The sequence below is a fragment of the Oncorhynchus mykiss genome, chromosome 3 (assembly GCF_057628025.1).
Source record: "Oncorhynchus mykiss isolate SJ-2025 chromosome 3, ASM5762802v1, whole genome shotgun sequence".
NCBI classification, from domain to species: domain Eukaryota; kingdom Metazoa; phylum Chordata; class Actinopteri; order Salmoniformes; family Salmonidae; genus Oncorhynchus; species Oncorhynchus mykiss.
The window spans coordinates 6,820,001-6,840,615 of record NC_143024.1 but is presented as its reverse complement, the minus strand read 5'-3'; the positions used below and the strand labels follow the sequence as shown (position 1 = coordinate 6,840,615).

Sequence of the window (20,615 nt, the reverse complement as noted above, 5' to 3'; positions counted from 1 at the left end):
AGGGCCCTTAGGGGTCCGTCTCTAATGGCTCCCTGTTCCCTACACAGGGCCCTTAGGGGTCAGTCTCTAATGGCACCCTGTTCCCTACACAGGGCCCTTAGGGGTCAGTCTCTAATGGAACCCCGTTCCCTACATAGGGCCCTTAGGGGTCCGTCTCTAATGGAACCCTGTTCCCTACATAGGGCCCCTCTGATATCAGCCATAATCACACCTTAAATCTGACCCCTCTGATATCAGCCATAATCACACCTTAAATCTGACCCCTCTGATATCAGCCATAATCACACCTTAAATCTGACCCATTTTACAGGTGTAGGATCTTAATTTGATCACCCTGTTTCAGGAGAACTTTCCTGCATTTAAAATGTGTTGTGTATTTTAGGTTTAAAATGTATTTTGAAGTTTGTAATTTCCACTTAGAAATGTCACACTTTATTTTCCCTTATTTTATATATTGATGTATTAACCTGCCCAACAATTACCATTAATTATAATCCATATAATAATTAAAACATTTCCTGTTGCTGCAGGATTATTTTCCTGCTGTGGCCAACTGGCTCAAATTAAGATCCTACATCTGTACATCAGCCATATTGCACCTCAAAAGTTCAACCAAAGCCAAAGTGGGCTCAGACAATGTCACTGGTGCTTCAAGGCTGTTCTATTCAGTCACAGTCCCTCAATACTGCTCGCTGACAGTCACAGTCCCTCAATACTGCTCGCTGACAGTCACAGTCCCTCAATACTGCTCGCTGACAGTCACAGTCCCTCAATACTGCTCGCTGACAGTCACAGTCCCTCAATACTGCTCGCTGACAGTCACAGTCCCTCAATACTGCTCGCTGACAGTCACAGTCCCTCAATACTGCTCGCTGACAGTCACAGTCCCTCAATACTGCTCGCTGACAGTCACAGTCCCTCAATACTGCTCGCTGACAGTCACAGTCCCTCAATACTGCTCGCTGACAGTCACAGTCCCTCAATACTGCTCGCTGACAGTCACAGTCCCTCAATACTGCTCGCTGACAGTCACAGTCCCTCAATACTGCTCGCTGACAGTCACAGTCCCTCAATACCGCTCGCTGACAGTCACAGTCCCTCAATACCGCTCGCTGACAGTCACAGTCCCTCAATACTGCTCGCTGACAGTCACAGTCCCTCAATACCGCTCGCTGACAGTCACAGTCCCTCAATACTGCTCGCTGACAGTAAAGCACCCATGCAGAGTCAAACCTGCCGTCTTTCCATCAGATAGAAGAAGATTAATCAAAGAAATAGACAGCGAATTCACTCAAAACTAAAGTTCCCTTCCCGGGCTGAGGTGTTGTCTCTCGACCACTCTCCCAAACCCCAACATGGAGGAAACGTCACATGTGCTTCCCTTCCGGTGTTTCATGCTTCACTTCTCCTCAATCGTCATCAGCCATCTTTTTGGCATTTTAAAATGCACGTTCCTTCCTCAGAACAAATACAGAAAAACTTTACTAAAACAACAACGTCAGATCACCAAGATCAAATGAACCGTAGAAACAATATGGATACGGTTCATAAGGGTTACATTTCTCCTGTGTGTGTGTGTGTGTGTGTGTGTCTCTGTGTGTGTGTGTGTGTGTGTATGGTGTGTGTGTGTGTGTATGGTGTGTGTGTGTGTGTGTGTGTGTGTGTGTTTGTGTGTGTGTGTGTGTGTATGGTGTGTGTGTGTGTGTATGTGTGTGTGTGTGTGTGTGTGTGTGTGTGTTTGTGTGTGTGTGTTTGTGTGTGTGTGTATGGTGTGTGTGTGTGTGTGTGTGTGTGTGTTTGTGTGTGTGTGTGTGTGTGTCTGACTGACCATACATATAGCCCATCAACAACAACAACAACAACCCCCACCACCCACTCTCTCACCAGGAGAGGTGGATTCTGAGGTGACTAACAGACTCAGTTGTGTTTCTTCACTGAACCGCACGCCACCGTTGTGTCGTGGTGGTTGTCTCGCGGGCTGAAGTCCGGGCAGAAGCCGTTGGTCTGAGGCTTGGCGTTGGGCGTGGCGTTGGGCTGGTGAGGACAGCCGTTACGGCCTGTATTGTCTGTGGACAGGTAGTCCTCACTGAAGTTTGGGTGATGCTCTGCAAAGCTCCTGAACTTGCCTGTCACCGCCACAGTGGGGCGCCAGACACAACGGTAAAGGTTATTCCAAGCAAGTTAAATACAGTCACCTACAATTAACACACCAGGAAAAACAAGTACATGTTTACAAAGATAGGTACACTCCTAATATTTACAAATGAACTAGAGACTACAGACGCAACATAACTGTGGGTAGCCTAGTGGTTAGAGCGTTGGAATAGTAACCGGAAGGTTGCAAGTTCAAACCCCCAGACCTGACAAGGTACAAATCTGTCGTTCTGCCCCTGAACAAGGCAGTTAACCCCACTGTTCCTCGGCCGTCATTTTAAATAAGAATTTGTTCTTAACTGACTTGCCTAGTTCAAAAATAAAGAAAGGTTACAAAATCACCCCAGGCGTATACTCCCAAGAGCAGCTAAACAAGAAGGTGACCCTCCACAGTACAAGCTAAGAAGACAAGTCGTTTCTTACCGAAGGTGAGTTTCCCTGTGTCCTCTGTGTCGATAGCAGCGAAGAGACGTGAGACGTCGAGGTCAGCCACTCCCAACGCCGTCTTTAGGATGCAGGCCAACTCAGCCACTGTGATCGCACCGTCCTCCTCCGCCTCAAACATCTGGGATATATGCAAATAATTAACTAACACCACATTAGATGACCCTGACCCCTTTCACATCTCACTCACACCCATTGAGCCGGCTGGGCCCTCAGACCATCTGTTAAAATCGACACAGTCTACAACTCACACTATGGGTCATTAGTACGTCCTCTCAAATGGAAAATGGCAGAGATATCAGTGGTCGTAGGCCCTCTGAAAGACACCTTGAAAGAGCATGAAACCAGAGCTGGAGCAGAAAACGTACCCTGAAGGCCAGTTTCATGGTCTCCAGAGTTTTAGCAGGTCTGCATACAACCGATAAGGCGATGACATATTCTCTGATGTCTATCATGTTGTCTTCCTGCTGGAGGAGAAGAGAGAAGAACAGAGTGAAGAGTTACTGGTTGAATCTAATGTCTGAATCTAATGTCTGAATCTAATGTCTAAATCTAATGTCTAAAGTCTAAATCTAATGTCTAAAGTCTAAATCTAATGTCTAAATCTAATGTCTGAATCTAATGTCTGAATCTAATGTCTAAATCTAATGTCTAAATCTAATGTCTAAAGTCTAAATCTAATGTCTAAAGTCTAAATCTAATGTCTAAATCTAATGTCTGAATCTAATGTCTGAATCTAATATCTAAATCTAATGTCTAAAGTCTAAATCTAATGTCTAAAGTCTAAATCTAATGTCTAAATCTAAAGTCTAAATCTAAATCTAAAGTCTAAATCTAAAATCTGAATCTAAAGTCTAAATCTAATGTCTAAATCTAAAGTCTGAATCTAGTGTCTAAATCTAATGTCTAAATCTAATATCTAAATCTAATGTCTAAATCTAATGTCTAAAGTCTAAATCTATGTCAATCTAAAGTCTGAATCTAGTGTCTAAATCTAATATCTAAATCTAATGTCTAAAGTCTAATGTCGAAATCTAATGTCTAAAGTCTAAATCTAATGTCTAAAGTCTGAATCTAAAGTCTAAATCTAATGTCTAAAGTCTGAATCTAATGTCTAAAGTCCAAATCTAATGTCTAAATCTAATATCTAAATCTAATATCTAATGTCTAAATCTAATGTCTAAAGTCTAAATCTATATCTAGTATATAATATCTAAATCTAATGTCTAAATCTAATATTGAAATCTAATGTCTAAATCTAATGTTTAAATCTAACGTCTAAATCTAATGTCTAAATCTAATACCTAAATCTAATATCTAAATCTAATGTCTAAATCTAATACCTAAATCTAATATCTAAATCTAATACATAAATCTAATATCTAAATCTAATGTCTAAATCTAATACCTAAATCTAATATCTAAATCTAATGTCTAAATCTAATATCTAAATCAAAAATGTAAATCTAATGTCTAAATCTAATATCTAAATCTAATGTCTAAATCTAATATCTATATCTAATGTCTATATCTAATGTCTATATCTAAATCTAGTATATAATATCTAAATCTAAGTCTAATATAAAAATCTAATATTGAAATCTACTATTGAACTCTGTATTTCAATATCAAAATACACAATATAGGGAACATATATTTCTGTTTTCTGAGTTTTGGGAAGTTGAGAAACTTGTAACTTCGGCCTTCAAAGCTTCTAATGGGATGATATTATATTCAGTGCGTTTCCTTACCTCGTCGAAGAGGGAGAAGATGTCTCTGAGCATGTCTGACACAGGGACATCAAGGTAGTGGGCAAAGGCTTCCAGACCCAGCTTCTCTCCCTCCATCTTCCTGGCTCTGTTCCCAAACTCCTGCAGTACCTTCTCCACGTTCTGGGGCTTCAACCTGGACAGGTAACATCAACACGTGAATACAGAGTCTCTACATTCTGGGGTTCAACCTGACCAGGTAACATTAATACAGTCTCTACATTCTGGGGTTCAACCTGACCAGGTAACATTAATACAGTCTCTACATTCTGGGGTTTGACCTAACCAGGTAACATTAATACAGTCTCTACGTTCTGGGGTTCAACCTCACCAGGTAACATTAATACAGTCTCTACGTTCTGGGGTTCAACCTCACCAGGTAACATTAATACAGTCTCTACATTCTGGGGTTCAACCTGACCAGGTAACATTAATACAGTCTCTACATTCTGGGGTTCAACCTGACCAGGTAACATTAATACAGTCTCTACATTCTGGGGTTCAACCTGACCAGGTAACATTAATACAGTCTCTACATTCTGGGGTTCAACCTGACCAGGTAACATCAATACAGTCTCTACATTCTGGGGTTCAACCTGACCAGGTAACATTAATACAGTCTCTACATTCTGGGGTTCAACCTGACCAGGTAACATTAATACAGTCTCTACATTCTGGGGTTCAACCTGACCAGGTAACATTAATACAGTCTCTACGTTCTGGGGTTCAACCTCACCAGGTAACATTAATACAGTCTCTACATTCTGGGGTTTGACCTAACCAGGTAACATTAATACAGTCTCTACGTTCTGGGGTTCAACCTCACCAGGTAACATTAATACAGTCTCTACGTTCTGGGGTTCAACCTCACCAGGTAACATTAATACAGTCTCTACATTCTGGGGTTCAACCTGACCAGGTAACATTAATACAGTCTCTACATTCTGGGGTTCAACCTGACCAGGTAACATTAATACAGTCTCTACATTCTGGGGTTCAACCTGACCAGGTAACATTAATACAGTCTCTACATTCTGGGGTTCAACCTGACCAGGTAACATCAATACAGTCTCTACATTCTGGGGTTCAACCTGACCAGGTAACATTAATACAGTCTCTACATTCTGGGGTTCAACCTGACCAGGTAACATTAATACAGTCTCTACATTCTGGGGTTCAACCTGACCAGGTAACATTAATACAGTCTCTACGTTCTGGGGTTCAACCTCACCAGGTAACATTAATACAGTCTCTACATTCTGGGGTTCAACCTGACCAGGTAACATTAATACAGTCTCTACATTCTGGGGTTCAACCTGACCAGGTAACATTAATACAGAGTCTCTACATTCTGGGGTTCAACCTGACCAGGTATCATTAATACAGTCTCTACATTCTGGGGTTCAACCTGGCCAGGTAACATTAATACAGTCTCTACATTCTGGGGTTCAACCTGACCAGGTAACATTAATACAGTCTCTACATTCTGGGGCTTCAACCTGACCAGGTAACATCAATGCAGTCTGTACATTCTGGGGTTCAGCCTCACCCCAGTCTCCGGACCAGCTTGGCGAACTCCAGCAGGCAGGTGTCAACAGGGAGTCTGAGTTGACCCTCAGCCATGGCCAGTTGACAGTCTTCAAACGAGTAGTCAGTAATGGGGATGTCCAGGGCCCTGGAGAGGAAGGATAGAGACTTAAAACAGAGTGTGAACTAGGATAAGGTCTGATATACAGGCCTCTAACCAGTAGTCCAGTGTTTTCAGAAGCGGTCCTCGTGACCCTCAGCCGTTTCATACATTTCATCTATTCCAACATTTACACACAACCTGATTCAACTAGTCAAACAATCAGCAAGTCCCTGATCTGTTGAGTCTGGGGGTGATGGGGCCATCTAGAGCCCTGAGGAACAGTGGACAGTTAGACTAGAGCATGAGGAGAGAGTTAACCAGTAGTCTGTGATGGGGCCATCTAGAGCCCTGAGGAACAGTGGACAGTTAGACTAGAGCATGAGGAGAGAGTTAACCAGACTAGAGCATGAGGAGAGAGTTAACCATTAGTCTGTGATGAGGCCATCTAGAGCCCTGAGGAACAGTAGACAGTTAGACTAGAGCATGAGAAGAGAGTTGACCAGTAGTCTGTGTTGGGGCCATCTAGAGCCCTGAGGAACAGTGGACAGACTAGAGCATGAGGAGAGAGTTAACCAGTAGTCTGTGATGGAGCCATCTAGAATCAACAAACTAGAAGCTGTTGAACTGAAATATACACCAGCCACACACATTAGACTAACATACTTTAGTATCCTACAGTCTTTAGGCTGGTGTTTCTAAGCACAGCAGCCTGAAGGCTGAGGCATCTGGCAGTCCCAGCGAAGGCCAAGTGTGTGTGTGTGTGTGTGCGTCTTTGTGTGTGTGTGTGTGTCTGTGTGTCTGTGTGTGTGTCTCAGGACTCACTTGGCCATCAGGCGCCTGACGTTGTGAGCAAACAGTGCTGGGTTGTTCTTCTCCTCTTCTGATGGAGTGTAGACAGGAAGGAACTGAGGAGAGAAGAAGAAGACAGAACCCAGGGATGTCACTCCTCTATGGGAAGTCAAGTGGGAAACGGCTAAAGCAATAACAACTGAGATGATATGGGCTCCAAAAGGGAAGAGAGAGACTACACTCTCCCTAACACTCTTCTAGACATACTGTAACTACAGTCCATTGGTACAGCAAAGTGAAGCCTGTCTGTCGGGAACAACAACAGGTGTTTCTGCTGTCAGTCTCAAAGTCTTTTCAGAAAGGCCAAGGTAACATGGGCTGAGGTCCTCTAACTGGGCTAAGAGAAAAGGGACATACCAGTGGAACTAGGGAGCAAGGGACAGAGCAGTGGGACTAGGGCAAGGGACAGAGCAGTGGAACTAGGGCAAGGGACAGACCAGTGGAACTAGGGCAAGGGACAGAGCAGTGGAACTAGGGAGCAAGGGACAGACCAGTGGAACTAGGGCAAGGGACAGAGTAGTGGAACTAGGGCAAGGGACAGACCAGTGGAACTAGGGCAAGGGACAGAGTAGTGGAACTAGGGAGCAAGGGACAGAGTAGTGGAACTAGGGCAAGGGACAGAGCAGTGGAACTAGGGAGCAAGGGACAGACCAGTGGAACTAGGGAGCAAGGGACAGAGCAGTGGAACTAGGGCAAGGGACAGAGCAGTGGAACTAGGGAGCAAGGGACAGACCAGTGGAACTAGGACAAGGGACAGAGTAGTGGAACTAGGGAGCAAGGGACAGAGCAGTGGAACTAGGGCAAGGGACAGAGCAGTGGAACTAGGGCAAGGGACAGACCAGTGGAACTAGGACAAGGGACAGAGTAGTGGAACTAGGACAAGGGACAGACCAGTGGAACTAGGGAGCAAGGGACAGAGCAGTGGGACTAGGACAAGGGACAGACCAGTGGAACTAGGACAAGGGACAGAGTAGTGGAACTAGGACAAGGGACAGACCAGTGGAACTAGGGAGCAAGGGACAGAGCAGTGGAACTAGGACAAGGGACAGACCAGTGGAACTAGGGAGCAAGGGACAGACCAGTGGAACTAGGACAAGGGACAGAGTAGTGGAACTAGGGAGCAAGGGACAGACCAGTGGAACTAGGACAAGGGACAGACCAGTGGAACTAGGGAGCAAGGGACAGACCAGTGGAACTAGGACAAGGGACAGACCAGTGGAACTAGGGAGCAAGGGACAGACCAGTGGAACTAGGACAAGGGACAGAGTAGTGGAACTAGGGAGCAAGGGACAGACCAGTGGAACTAGGACAAGGGACAGACCAGTGGAACTAGGACAAGGGACAGAGTAGTGGAACTAGGGAGCAAGGGACAGACCAGTGGAACTAGGACAAGGGACAGACCAGTGGAACAAGGGCAAGGGACAGAGTAGTGGAACTAGGGAGCAAGGGACAGAGCAGTGGAACTAGGGAGCAAGGGACAGAGCAGTGGAACTAGGGCAAGGGACAGAGCAGTGGAACTAGGGCAAGGGACAGACCAGTGGAACTAGGGCAAGGGACAGAGTAGTGGAACTAGGGAGCAAGGGACAGAGCAGTGGAACTAGGACAAGGGACAGAGCAGTGGAACTAGGGCAAGGGACAGACCAGTGGAACTAGGGCAAGGGACAGAGTAGTGGAACTAGGGAGCAAGGGACAGAGCAGTGGAACTAGGGAGCAAGGGACAGAGCAGTGGAACTAGGACAAGGGACAGAGCAGTGGAACTAGGGCAAGGGACAGACCAGTGGAACTAGGGCAAGGGACAGAGTAGTGGAACTAGGGAGCAAGGGACAGAGCAGTGGAACTAGGGAGCAAGGGACAGAGCAGTGGGACTAGGGAGCAAGGGACAGAGCAGTGGGACTAGGGAGCAAGGGACAGACCAGTGGAACTAGGACAAGGGACAGAGTAGTGGAACTAGGGAGCAAGGGACAGAGCAGTGGGACTAGGGAGCAAGGGACAGAGTAGTGGAACTAGGGAGCAAGGGACAGAGCAGTGGGACTAGGACAAGGGACAGACCAGTGGAACTAGGGCAAGGGACAGACCAGTGGAACTAGGGAGCAAGGGACAGAGCAGTGGAACTAGGACAAGGGACAGACCAGTGGAACTAGGACAAGGGACAGAGTAGTGGAACTAGGACAAGGGACAGACCAGTGGAACTAGGGAGCAAGGGACAGACCAGTGGAACTAGGACAAGGGACAGAGTAGTGGAACTAGGGAGCAAGGGACAGACCAGTGGAACTAGGACAAGGGACAGACCAGTGGAACTAGGGAGCAAGGGACAGACCAGTGGAACTAGGACAAGGGACAGACCAGTGGAACTAGGGAGCAAGGGACAGACCAGTGGAACTAGGACAAGGGACAGAGTAGTGGAACTAGGGAGCAAGGGACAGACCAGTGGAACTAGGACAAGGGACAGACCAGTGGAACTAGGACAAGGGACAGAGTAGTGGAACTAGGGAGCAAGGGACAGACCAGTGGAACTAGGACAAGGGACAGACCAGTGGAACTAGGGCAAGGGACAGAGTAGTGGAACTAGGGAGCAAGGGACAGAGCAGTGGAACTAGGGAGCAAGGGACAGAGCAGTGGAACTAGGGCAAGGGACAGAGCAGTGGAACTAGGGCAAGGGACAGACCAGTGGAACTAGGGCAAGGGACAGAGTAGTGGAACTAGGGAGCAAGGGACAGAGCAGTGGAACTAGGACAAGGGACAGAGCAGTGGAACTAGGGCAAGGGACAGACCAGTGGAACTAGGGCAAGGGACATGGTAGTGGAACTAGGGAGCAAGGGACAGAGCAGTGGAACTAGGGAGCAAGGGACAGAGCAGTGGGACTAGGGAGCAAGGGACAGAGTAGTGGAACTAGGGAGCAAGGGACAGACCAGTGGAACTAGGACAAGGGACAGAGTAGTGGAACTAGGGAGCAAGGGACAGAGCAGTGGGACTAGGGAGCAAGGGACAGAGTAGTGGAACTAGGGAGCAAGGGACAGAGCAGTGGGACTAGGACAAGGGACAGACCAGTGGAACTAGGGCAAGGGACAGAGCAGTGGAACTAGGGAGCAAGGGACAGAGTAGTGGAACTAGGGCAAGGGACAGACCAGTGGAACTAGGACAAGGGACTGAGCAGTGGAACTAGGGCAAGGGACAGAGCAGTGGAACTAGGGCAAGGGACAGAGCAGTGGAACTAGGGGCAAGGGACAGAGCAGTGGAACTAGGGGCAAGGGACAGAGCAGTGGAACTAGGGCAAGGGACAGAGCAGTGGAACTAGGGCAAGGGACAGAGCAGTGGAACTAGGGCAAGGGACAGAGCAGTGGAACTAGGGCAAGGGACAGAGCAGTGGAACTAGGGGCAAGGGACAGAGCAGTGGAACTAGGGGCAAGGGACAGAGCAGTGGAACTAGGGGCAAGGGACAGAGCAGTGGAACTAGGGGCAAGGGACAGAGCAGTGGAACTAGGGCAAGGGACAGAGCAGTGGAACTAGGGCAAGGGACAGAGCACTGGAACTAGGGGCAAGGGACAGAGCAGTGGAACTAGGGCAAGGGACAGAGCAGTGGAACTAGGGCAAGGGACAGAGCAGTGGAACTAGGGCAAGGGACAGAGCAGTGGAACTAGGGCAAGGGACAGAGCAGTGGAACTAGGGCAAGGGACAGAGCAGTGGAACTAGGGCAAGGGACAGAGCAGTGGAACTAGGGGCAAGGGACAGAGCAGTGGAACTAGGGCAAGGGACAGAGCAGTGGAACTAGGGGCAAGGGACAGAGCAGTGGAACTAGGGCAAGGGACAGAGCAGTGGAACTAGGGCAAGGGACAGAGCAGTGGAACTAGGGGCAAGGGACAGAGCAGTGGAACTAGGGGCAAGGGACAGAGCAGTGGAACTAGGGGCAAGGGACAGAGCAGTGGAACTAGGGCAAGGGACAGAGCAGTGGAACTAGGGCAAGGGACAGAGCAGTGGAACTAGGGCAAGGGGCAGAGCAGTGGAACTAGGGGCAAGGGACAGAGCAGTGGAACTAGGGCAAGGGACAGAGCAGTGGAACTAGGGAAAGGGACAGAGCAGTGGAACTAGGGCAAGGGACAGAGCAGTGGAACTAGGGCAAGGGACAGAGCAGTGGAACTAGGGCAAGGGACAGAGCAGTGGAACTAGGGCAAGGGACAGAGCAGTGGAACTAGGGCAAGGGACAGAGCAGTGGAACTAGGGCAAGGGACAGAGCAGTGGAACTAGGGGCAAGGGACAGAGCAGTGGAACTAGGGGCAAGGGACAGAACAGTGGAACTAGGGCAAGGGACAGAGCAGTGGAACTAGGGCAAGGGACAGACCAGTGGAACTAGGGCAAGGGACAGAGCAGTGGAACTAGGGCAAGGGACAGAGCAGTGGGACTAGGACAAGGGACAGAGCAGTGGAAGTAGGGCAAGGGACAGAGCAGTGGAACTAGGGCAAGGGACAGAGCAGTTGGACTAGGACAAGGGACAGAGTAGTGGAACTAGGGAGCAAGGGACAGAGCAGTGGAACTAGGGGCAAGGGACAGACCAGTGGACCTAGGGCAAGGGACAGAGCAGTGGAACTAGGGAGCAAGGGACAGACCAGTGGAACTAGGGCAAGGGACAGACCAGTGGAACTAGGGCAAGGGACAGACCAGTGGAACTAGGGAGCAAGGGACAGAGCAGTGGAACTAGGGAGCAAGGGACAGACCAGTGGAACTAGGGGCAAGGGACAGAGCAGTGGAACTAGGGCAAGGGACAGAGTAGTGGAACTAAGGAGCAAGGGACAGAGCAGTGGAACTAGGACAAGGGACAGACCAGTGGAACTAAGGAGCAAGGGACAGAGCAGTGGAACTAGGGCAAGGGACAGACCAGTGGAACTAGGGCAAGGGACAGACCAGTGGAACTAGGGCAAGGTACAGAGCAGTGGAACTAGGACAAGGGACAGACCAGTGGAACTAGGACAAGGGACAGACCAGTGGAACTAGGGCAAGGGACCGAGCAGTGGAACTAGGGAGCAAGGGACAGACCAGTGGAACTAGGGAGCAAGGGACAGACCAGTGGAACTAGGGGCAAGGGACAGAGCAGTGGAACTAAGGAGCAAGGGACAGAGCAGTGGGACTAGGGAGCAAGGGACAGAGCAGTGGAACTAAGGAGCAAGGGACAGAGCAGTGGGACTAGGGGCAAGGGACAGAGCAGTGGAACTAAGGAGCAAGGGACAGAGCAGTGGGACTAGGGGCAAGGGACAGAGCAGTGGAACTAAGGAGCAAGGGACAGAGCAGTGGGACTAGGGGCAAGGGACAGAGCAGTGGGACTAGGGGCAAGGGACAGAGCAGTGGAACTAAGGAGCAAGGGACAGAGCAGTGGGACTAGGGAGCAAGGGACAGAGCAGTGGAACTAAGGAGCAAGGGACAGAGCAGTGGGACTAGGGGCAAGGGACAGAGCAGTGGAACTAAGGAGCAAGGGACAGAGCAGTGGGACTAGGGAGCAAGGGACAGAGCAGTGGGACTAGGGAGCAAGGGACAGAGCAGTGGAACTAAGGAGCAAGGGACAGAGCAGTGGGACTAGGGAGCAAGGGACAGAGCAGTGGAACTAAGGAGCAAGGGACAGAGCAGTGTGACTAGGGAGCAAGGGACTGAGCAGTGGAACTAGGGAGCAAAATTACACGATACCCGAGACCCGTGACGATCACATCAGATCCCGACCCAAGACCTGTGACATTATTTAGAATTCTGGATCAGGACCCGCTTGGGTCCCGGACTGGGTACAGGGTGTACAGGACCTGCCCGGGTCCAGGACTGGGTGCAGGGTATACGGGTACAGGACCCGCCCGGGTCCCGGACTGGGTACAGGGTGTACAGTACCCGCCCGGGTCCCGGACTGGGTACAGGGTATACGGGTACAGGACCTGCCCGGGTCCAGGACTGGGTACAGGGTATACGGGTACAGGACCTGCCCGGGTCCAGGACTGGGTACAGGGTATACAGGTACAGGACCTTCCCGGGTCCAGGACTGGGTTCAGGGTATACAGGTAAAGGTAGATCCATGAGGATCTGTGGTTTTTTTAATCTCTCTGATCAAAACAAGTATTCTTGATATGTGGTAGATGCAACACGCCAGCATGGCCTGTGAGGCCTGCACTCACCTCAATGATGAACTCATTGTGCAGCTGGCACAGCGTGAGCCACAGGATCTTAAACCTGCAATAAAATAAAATAAAACAATGTCACATCAAGACATTATGTTTACAGCGCGGGACATCGATATCATCAAGTCATAGCGAATACCAAAACAGTCAGATCACAAGGAGAAGTGTATAAATTAATTTTAATGTGTGTGTGTTTGATTTAACCGTCTAAAAGCAGCTCCTATGGTAGTGGACAGAGAAGTGGGGCGGCAGGTAGCCTGTTCCTAGGGACGTCATTGAAAATAAGAATTTGTTCTTTAACTGACTTGCCTAGTTAAATAAAGGTACAAATAAAATCAAATAAAGTGAGAATTCTAGCAGCCAGAAAAGTAGTCTCACGGGAGAAAGCGATGTGAAGGTTCTGGAAGAGAATTAACAGCTCTGTTCACTGTTTCCTGTTCTGGGCTGGCTGTGACTTGCTAACAGCACAGAGACAGTATTGTCTCTACTGTAGTGGTAAACTGACTGTGACCTGCTAACAGCACAGACAGTATTGTCTCTACTGTAGTGGTAAACTGACTGTGACCTGCTAACAGCACGGAGACAGTATTGTCTCTACTGTAGTGGTAGACTGACTGAGCACACAGCCAAAACAACATCACTACCATGATGCATTAGAAAGTAGAACAAAACACATCCCATTTCAGCCTGTGGCTTTATACAGAGACAAGGACAGCTTTCTCTCAGTCACAGTTTCCTGTATTTTGGCCATCAGTGTTCTGAGTTAACTGGACCATCTAGATTATACAGTAGAACTAATATCCTCTCAGTCCAGTCCAGTAGAGGTGTGAAAACTGGACCATCTAGATTATACAGTAGAACTAATATCCTCTCAGTCCAGTAGAGGTGTGAAAACTGGACCATCTAGATTATACAGTAGAACTAATATCCTCTCAGTCCAGTCCAGTAGAGGTGTGAAAACTGGACCATCTAGATTATACAGTATAACTAATATCCTCTCAGTCCAGTCCAGTAGAGGTGTGAAAACTGGACCATCTAGATTACACAGTAGAACTAATATCCTCTCAGTCCAGTAGAGGTGTGAAAACTGGACCATCTAGATTATACAGTAGAACTAATATCCTCTCAGTCCAGTCCAGTAGAGGTATGGAAACTGGACCATCTAGATTATACAGTAGAACTAATATCCTCTCAGTCCAGTAGAGGTGTGAAAACTGGACCATCTAGATTATACAGTAGAACTAATACCCTCTCAGTCCAGTCCAGTAGAGGTATGGAAACTGGACCATCTAGATTATACAGTAGAACTAATATCCTCTCAGTCCAGTCCAGTAGTGGTATGAAAACTGGACCTTCCAGGGCAGTAGAGAGACACCACTATGCCTGGCAACGACCTGTACTTCAGGGATCAGTCATTTGTAGTGTAATTAAAGTGTACTCACGCTCCAGGCCCCTGCCACGTCCAGGTGATTGTGTCCTGGCATGGGACAGGAGAGACACAGAACTTACTAAGATACAACATTATTCATCCAGGCAAGAAGTATAAAAACACAAGGTCATAACAACAACAACAACAACAACAACAGCTTAGTTATCAGGGATAGAGTAGTTTGTGGTTTAATTGGTTACCAGGTAGTTAGTGGTCTTGACCACTTGCTGTGTGGTCCCAGGGCTATAGGAGAGACTGACTGCGTGCTGTGTGGTCCCAGGGCTATAGGAGAGACTGACTGCCTGCTGTGTGGTCCCAGGGCTATAGGAGAGACTGACTGCCTGCTGTGTGGTCCCAGGGCTATAGGAGAGACTGACTGCCTGCTGTGTGGTCCCAGGGCTATAGGAGAGACTGACTGCGTGCTGTGTGGTCCCAGGGCTATAGGAGAGACTGACTGCCTGCTGTGTGGTCCCAGGGCTATAGGAGAGACTGACTGCCTGCTGTGTGGTCCCAGGGCTATAGGAGAGACTGACTGCCTGCTGTGTGGTCCCAGGGCTATAGGAGAGACTGACTGCGTGCTGTGTGGTCCCAGGGCTATAGGAGAGACTGACTGTGTGCAGTGTGGTCCCAGGGCTATAGGAGAGACTGACTGTGTGCAGTGTGGTCCCAGGGCTATAGGAGAGACTGACTGTGTGCTGTGTGGTCCCAGGGCTATAGGAGAGACTGGCTGTGTGCTGTGTGGTCCCAGGGCTATAGGAGAGACTGACTCCCTGCTCTGTAGTCCCAGGGCTATAGGAGAGACTGACTGCCTGCTGTGTGGTCCCAGGGCTATAGGAGAGACTGACTGTGTGCTGTGTGGTCCCAGGGCTATAGGAGAGACTGACTGTGTGCAGTGTGGTCCCAGGGCTATAGGAGAGACTGACTGTGTGCAGTGTGGTCCCAGGGCTATAGGAGAGACTGACTGTGTGCTGTGTGGTCCCAGGGCTATAGGAGAGACTGACTGTGTGCAGTGTGGTCCCAGGGCTATAGGAGAGACTGACTGTGTGCAGTGTGGTCCCAGGGCTATAGGAGAGACTGACTGTGTGCAGTGTGGTCCCAGGGCTATAGGAGAGACTGACTGTGTGCTGTGTGGTCCCAGGGCTATAGGAGAGACTGGCTGTGTGCTGTGTGGTCCCAGGGCTATAGGAGAGACTGACTCCCTGCTCTGTAGTCCCAGGGCTATAGGAGAGACTGACTGCCTGCTGTGTGGTCCCAGGGCTATAGGAGAGACTGACTGTGTGCTGTGTGGTCCCAGGGCTATAGGAGAGACTGACTGTGTGCAGTGTGGTCCCAGGGCTATAGGAGAGACTGACTGTGTGCAGTGTGGTCCCAGGGCTATAGGAGAGACTGACTGTGTGCTGTGTGGTCCCAGGGCTATAGGAGAGACTGGCTGTGTGCTGTGTGGTCCCAGGGCTATAGGAGAGACTGACTCCCTGCTCTGTAGTCCCAGGGCTATAGGAGAGACTGACTGCCTGCTGTGTGGTCCCAGGGCTATAGGAGATACTGCCTACTGGCTGCTGTGTGGTCCCAGAGCTATAGGAGAGACTGACTGCGTGCTGTGTGGTCCCAGGGCTATAGGAGAGACTGACTGCGTGCTGTGTGGTCCCAGGGCTATAGGAGAGACTGACTGCGTGCTGTGTGGTCCCAGGCATCACTGATGGATGCCTCCATGTGTCCAGATCCCATTCAGCCCAGCTGTTTACAGACAGAGCCCTAGCTCTAACACTAACACAATCAGACCTCAGTAAAGGGCACATCAAGTCAACCCCAGGAGGTTTTCCAGGAAGTCCCCATGAAACCCTGCTCAAGGTGGGTGGGGGGGATATCACACAGCTTAGCCAGACCGCACAACAAATCACAGAACAACTAAATCAGTTCTCTGTCCTCACAGTTATATCTGTAACAGAGAGAGAGATTCAGACAGACAGGGCTGATGCTCTTCTCAGCAGGGAGGGTGTTTACCAACCAGCCTGGCTGTTGTGTTGTGCTGCTGCTGTGTTCTATTGTGTTGCTAGGTGTTGCATTGTATTGCTAGGTGTTGTTGTGTTGCCGTGTTGTTGTGTTGCTAGACGTTATATTGTGTTGCTAGGTGTTATATTGTGTTGCTAGGTGTTATATTGTGTTGCTAGGTGTTGTATTGTGTTGCTAGGTGTTATATTGTGTTGCTAGGTGTTCTATTGTGTTGCTAGGTGTTCTATTGTGTTGCTAGGTGTTCTATTGTGTTGCTAGGTGTTCTATTGTGTTGCTAGGTGTTCTATTGTGTTGCTAGGTGTTCTATTGTGTTGCTAGGTGTTCTATTGTGTTGCTAGGTGTTCTATTGTGTTGCTAGGTGTTCTATTGTGTTGCTAGGTGTTATATTGTGTTGCTAGGTGTTATATTGTGTTGCTAGGGATTATAGTTTGTTGCTAGGGATTATAGTTTGTTGCTAGGGATTATAGTTTGTTGCTAGGGATTATAGTGTGTTGCTAGGTGTTCTATTGTGTTGCTAGGTGTTCTATTGTGTTGCTAGGTGTTATATTGTGTTGCTAGGTGTTATATTGTATTGCTAGATGTTGTATTGTGTTGCTAGATGTTGTATTGTGTTGCTAGATGTTGTATTGTGTTGCTAGATGTTGTATTGTGTTGCTAGATGTTGTATTGTGTTGCTAGATGTTATATTGTGTTGCTAGATGTTGTATTGTGTTGCTAGATGTTGTATTGTGTTGCTAGATGTTGTATTGTGTTGCTAGGTGTTGTATTGTGTTGCTAGGTGTTGTATTGTGTTGTGAGGTGTTATATTGTGTTGCTAGGTGTTGTATTGTGTTGCTAGGTGTTGTATTGTGTTGCTAGGTGTTGTATTGTGTTGCGAGGTGTTGTATTGTGTTGCTAGGTGTTGTATTGTGTTGCTAGGTGTTGTATTGTGTTGCTAGGTGTTGTATTGTGTTGCTAGGTGTTGTATTGTGTTGCGAGGTGTTGTATTGTGTTGCTAGGTGTTGTATTGTGTTGCTAGGTGTTGTATTGTGTTGCTAGGTGTTGTATTGTGTTGCTAGGTGTTGTATTGTGTTGCTAGGTGTTGTATTGTGTTGCTAGATGTTGTATTGTGTTGCTAGGTGTTGTATTGTGTTGCTAGGTGTTGTATTGTGTTGCTAGGTGTTGTATTGTGTTGCTAGGTGTTATAATGCGTTGCTAGGTGTTATATTGTGTTGCTAGGTGTTATATTGTGTTGCTAGGTGTTGTATTGTGTTGCTAGGTGTTGTATTGTGTTGCTAGGTGTTATATTGTGTTGCTAGGTGTTGTATTGTGTTGCTAGGTGTTATATTGTGTTGCTAGGTGTTGTATTGTGTTGCTAGGTGTTGTATTGTGTTGCTAGGTGTTATATTGTGTTGCTAGGTGTTGTATTGTGTTGCTAGGTGTTTTATTGTGTTGCTAGGTGTTGTATTGTGTTGCTAGGTGTTATATTGTGTTGCTAGGTGTTGTATTGTGTTGCTAGGTGTTATATTGTGTTGCTAGGTGTTGTATTGTGTTGCTAGGTGTTGTATTGTGTTGCTAGGTGTTGTATTGTGTTGCTAGATGTTGTATTGTGTTGCTAGGTGTTATATTGTGTTGCTAGGTGTTGTATTGTGTTGCTAGGTGTTATATTGTGTTGCTAGGTGTTGTATTGTGTTGCTAGGTGTTGTATTGTGTTGCTAGGTGTTATATTGTGTTGCTAGGTGTTGTATTGTGTTGCTGGGTGTTGTATTGTGTTGCTAGGTGTTGTATTGTGTTGCTAGGTGTTATATTGTGTTGCTAGGTGTTGTATTGTGTTGCTAGGTGTTGTATTGTGTTGCTAGGTGTTATATTGTGTTGCTAGGTGTTATATTGTGTTGCTAGGTGTTGTATTGTGTTGCTAGGTGTTGTATTGTGTTGCTAGGTGTTGTATTGTGTTGCTAGGTGTTATGTTGTGTTGCTAGGTGTTGTATTGTGTTGCTAGGTGTTATGTTGTGTTGCTAGGTGTTATATTGTGTTGCTAGGTGTTGTATTGTGTTGCTAGGTGTTGTATTGTGTTGCTAGGTGTTGTATTGTGTTGCTAGGTGTTGTTGCGTTGCTAGGTGTTATGTTGTGTTGCTAGGTGTTATATTGTGTTGCTAGGTGTTGTATTGTGTTGCTAGGTGTTGTATTGTGTTGCTAGTTGTTATGTTGTGTTGCTAGGTGTTATATTGTGTTGCTAGGTGTTATATTGTGTTGCTAGGTGTTGTATTGTGTTGCTAGGTGTTGTGTTGTGTTGCTAGGTGTTATGTTGTGTTGCTAGGTGTTGTATTGTGTTGCTAGGTGTTGTATTGTGTTGCTAGGTGTTGTATTGTGTTGCTAGGTGTTGTATTGTGTTGCTAGGTGTTGTATTGTGTTGCTAGGTGTTGTGTTGTGTTTGCTTTCTTACCATTTTATTGGGGTATTTTATCACCACAGGCTGAACTGGCACCGCTGGGATGAACGCTCCTGTGTGACAAGACAGAAACCAACACCATTACACACACTGGACTACAGTCCCCTAACACTAAGAAACTAGAATATTCTAGACCGCATACAAGGGCCTCGGCCCACGGCGACAGTAGCTAACCCAGATGTAAAATGTCCGTCCGCACGACTGGAAGTGGCTCAAAGCATCCGCCAAATGGAATATATTATTATAATTATTGATATATTCATGTCCATTCAAATGTAGTCATGAAGCACCTATTCATCCGTTTGTCCAATCAGAAACATGCCGTCCTGTGCAGAATATGTCACGGAATCCTCTGATTGGAAGAGAACTGAACATCTTTCAGTTCGACAGTGGTGATTGGTCTGATCTCGGCTCCTGGGCGGTCAGTTAGACAGTGTGATTGATCTGATCTCAGCTCCTGGGCGGTCAGTTAGACAGTGTGATTAATCTGATCTCAGCTCCTGGGCGGTCAGTTAGACAGTGTGATTAATCTGATCTGACCAGCTCTTCTCCTCAGCACCTGGGCGGTCAGTTAGACAGTGTGATTGATCTGATCTGACCAGCTCTCCTCCTCAGCTCCTGGGCGGTCAGTTAGACAGTGGTGATTAATCTGATCTCAGCACCTGGGAGGTCAGTTAGACAGTGGTGATTAATCTGATCTCAGCTCCTGGGCGGTCAGTTAGACAGTGGTGATTAATCTGATCTCAGCTCCTGGGCAGTCAGTTAGACAGTGGTGATTAATCTGATCTCAGCACCAGGGCGGTCCATTAGACAGTGGTGATTAATCTGATCTCAGCACCTGGGCGGTCAGTTAGACAGTGGTGATTAATCTGATCTCAGCTCCTGGGCGGTCAGTTAGACAGTGGTGATTAATCTGATCTCAGCACCTGGGCGGTCAGTTAGACAGTGGTGATTAATCTGATCTCAGCTCCTGGGCGGTCAGTTAGACAGTGGTGATTAATCTGATCTCAGCACCTGGGCGGTCAGTTAGACAGTGTGATTGATCTGATCTGACCAGCTCTCCTCCTCAGCTCCTGGGCGGAAACCAACACCATTACACACACTGGACTACAGTCCCCTAACACTAAGAAACTAGAATATTCTAGACCGCATACAAGGGCCTCGGCCCACGGCGACAGTAGCTAACCCAGATGTAAAATGTCCGTCCGCACGACTGGAAGTGGCTCAAAGCATCCGCCAAATGGAATATATTATTATAATTATTGATATATTCATGTCCATTCAAATGTAGTCATGAAGCACCTATTCATCCGTTTGTCCAATCAGAAACATGCCGTCCTGTGCAGAATATGTCACGGAATCCTCTGATTGGAAGAGAACTGAACATCTTTCAGTTCGACAGTGGTGATTGGTCTGATCTCGGCTCCTGGGCGGTCAGTTAGACAGTGTGATTGATCTGATCTCAGCTCCTGGGCGGTCAGTTAGACAGTGTGATTAATCTGATCTCAGCTCCTGGGCGGTCAGTTAGACAGTGTGATTAATCTGATCTGACCAGCTCTTCTCCTCAGCACCTGGGCGGTCAGTTAGACAGTGTGATTGATCTGATCTGACCAGCTCTCCTCCTCAGCTCCTGGGCGGTCAGTTAGACAGTGGTGATTAATCTGATCTCAGCACCTGGGAGGTCAGTTAGACAGTGGTGATTAATCTGATCTCAGCTCCTGGGCGGTCAGTTAGACAGTGGTGATTAATCTGATCT

The 20,615-nt window shown here is 47.8% G+C and overlaps 1 protein-coding gene across 2 annotated transcripts in view; it reads right to left on the bottom strand.

Annotated features, from left to right (window-relative positions):
* Positions 1-431: 431 nt before the first annotated feature.
* The window catches only part of LOC149984289 (lysophosphatidylcholine acyltransferase 1-like), a 66,403-nt gene continuing 46,219 nt past the window's right edge, over positions 432-20,615 (bottom strand). The window contains exons 6-14 of one of the 2 annotated variants that reach the window (XM_090219849.1): positions 18,854-18,912; positions 14,435-14,469; positions 12,990-13,044; positions 6,820-6,902; positions 5,917-6,042; positions 4,350-4,503; positions 2,967-3,065; positions 2,578-2,719; positions 432-2,126 (exon numbers count right to left, since the gene is read on the bottom strand). In XM_090219849.1, the coding sequence (XP_090075975.1) occupies positions 1,918-2,126; positions 2,578-2,719; positions 2,967-3,065; positions 4,350-4,503; positions 5,917-6,042; positions 6,820-6,902; positions 12,990-13,044; positions 14,435-14,469; positions 18,854-18,912 (962 nt within the window). In that variant the 3' untranslated portion in view covers positions 432-1,917. The remainder of the gene's footprint in view (positions 2,127-2,577; positions 2,720-2,966; positions 3,066-4,349; positions 4,504-5,916; positions 6,043-6,819; positions 6,903-12,989; positions 13,045-14,434; positions 14,470-18,853; positions 18,913-20,615) is intronic. The other variant, XM_090219853.1, reaches the window with a different exon arrangement.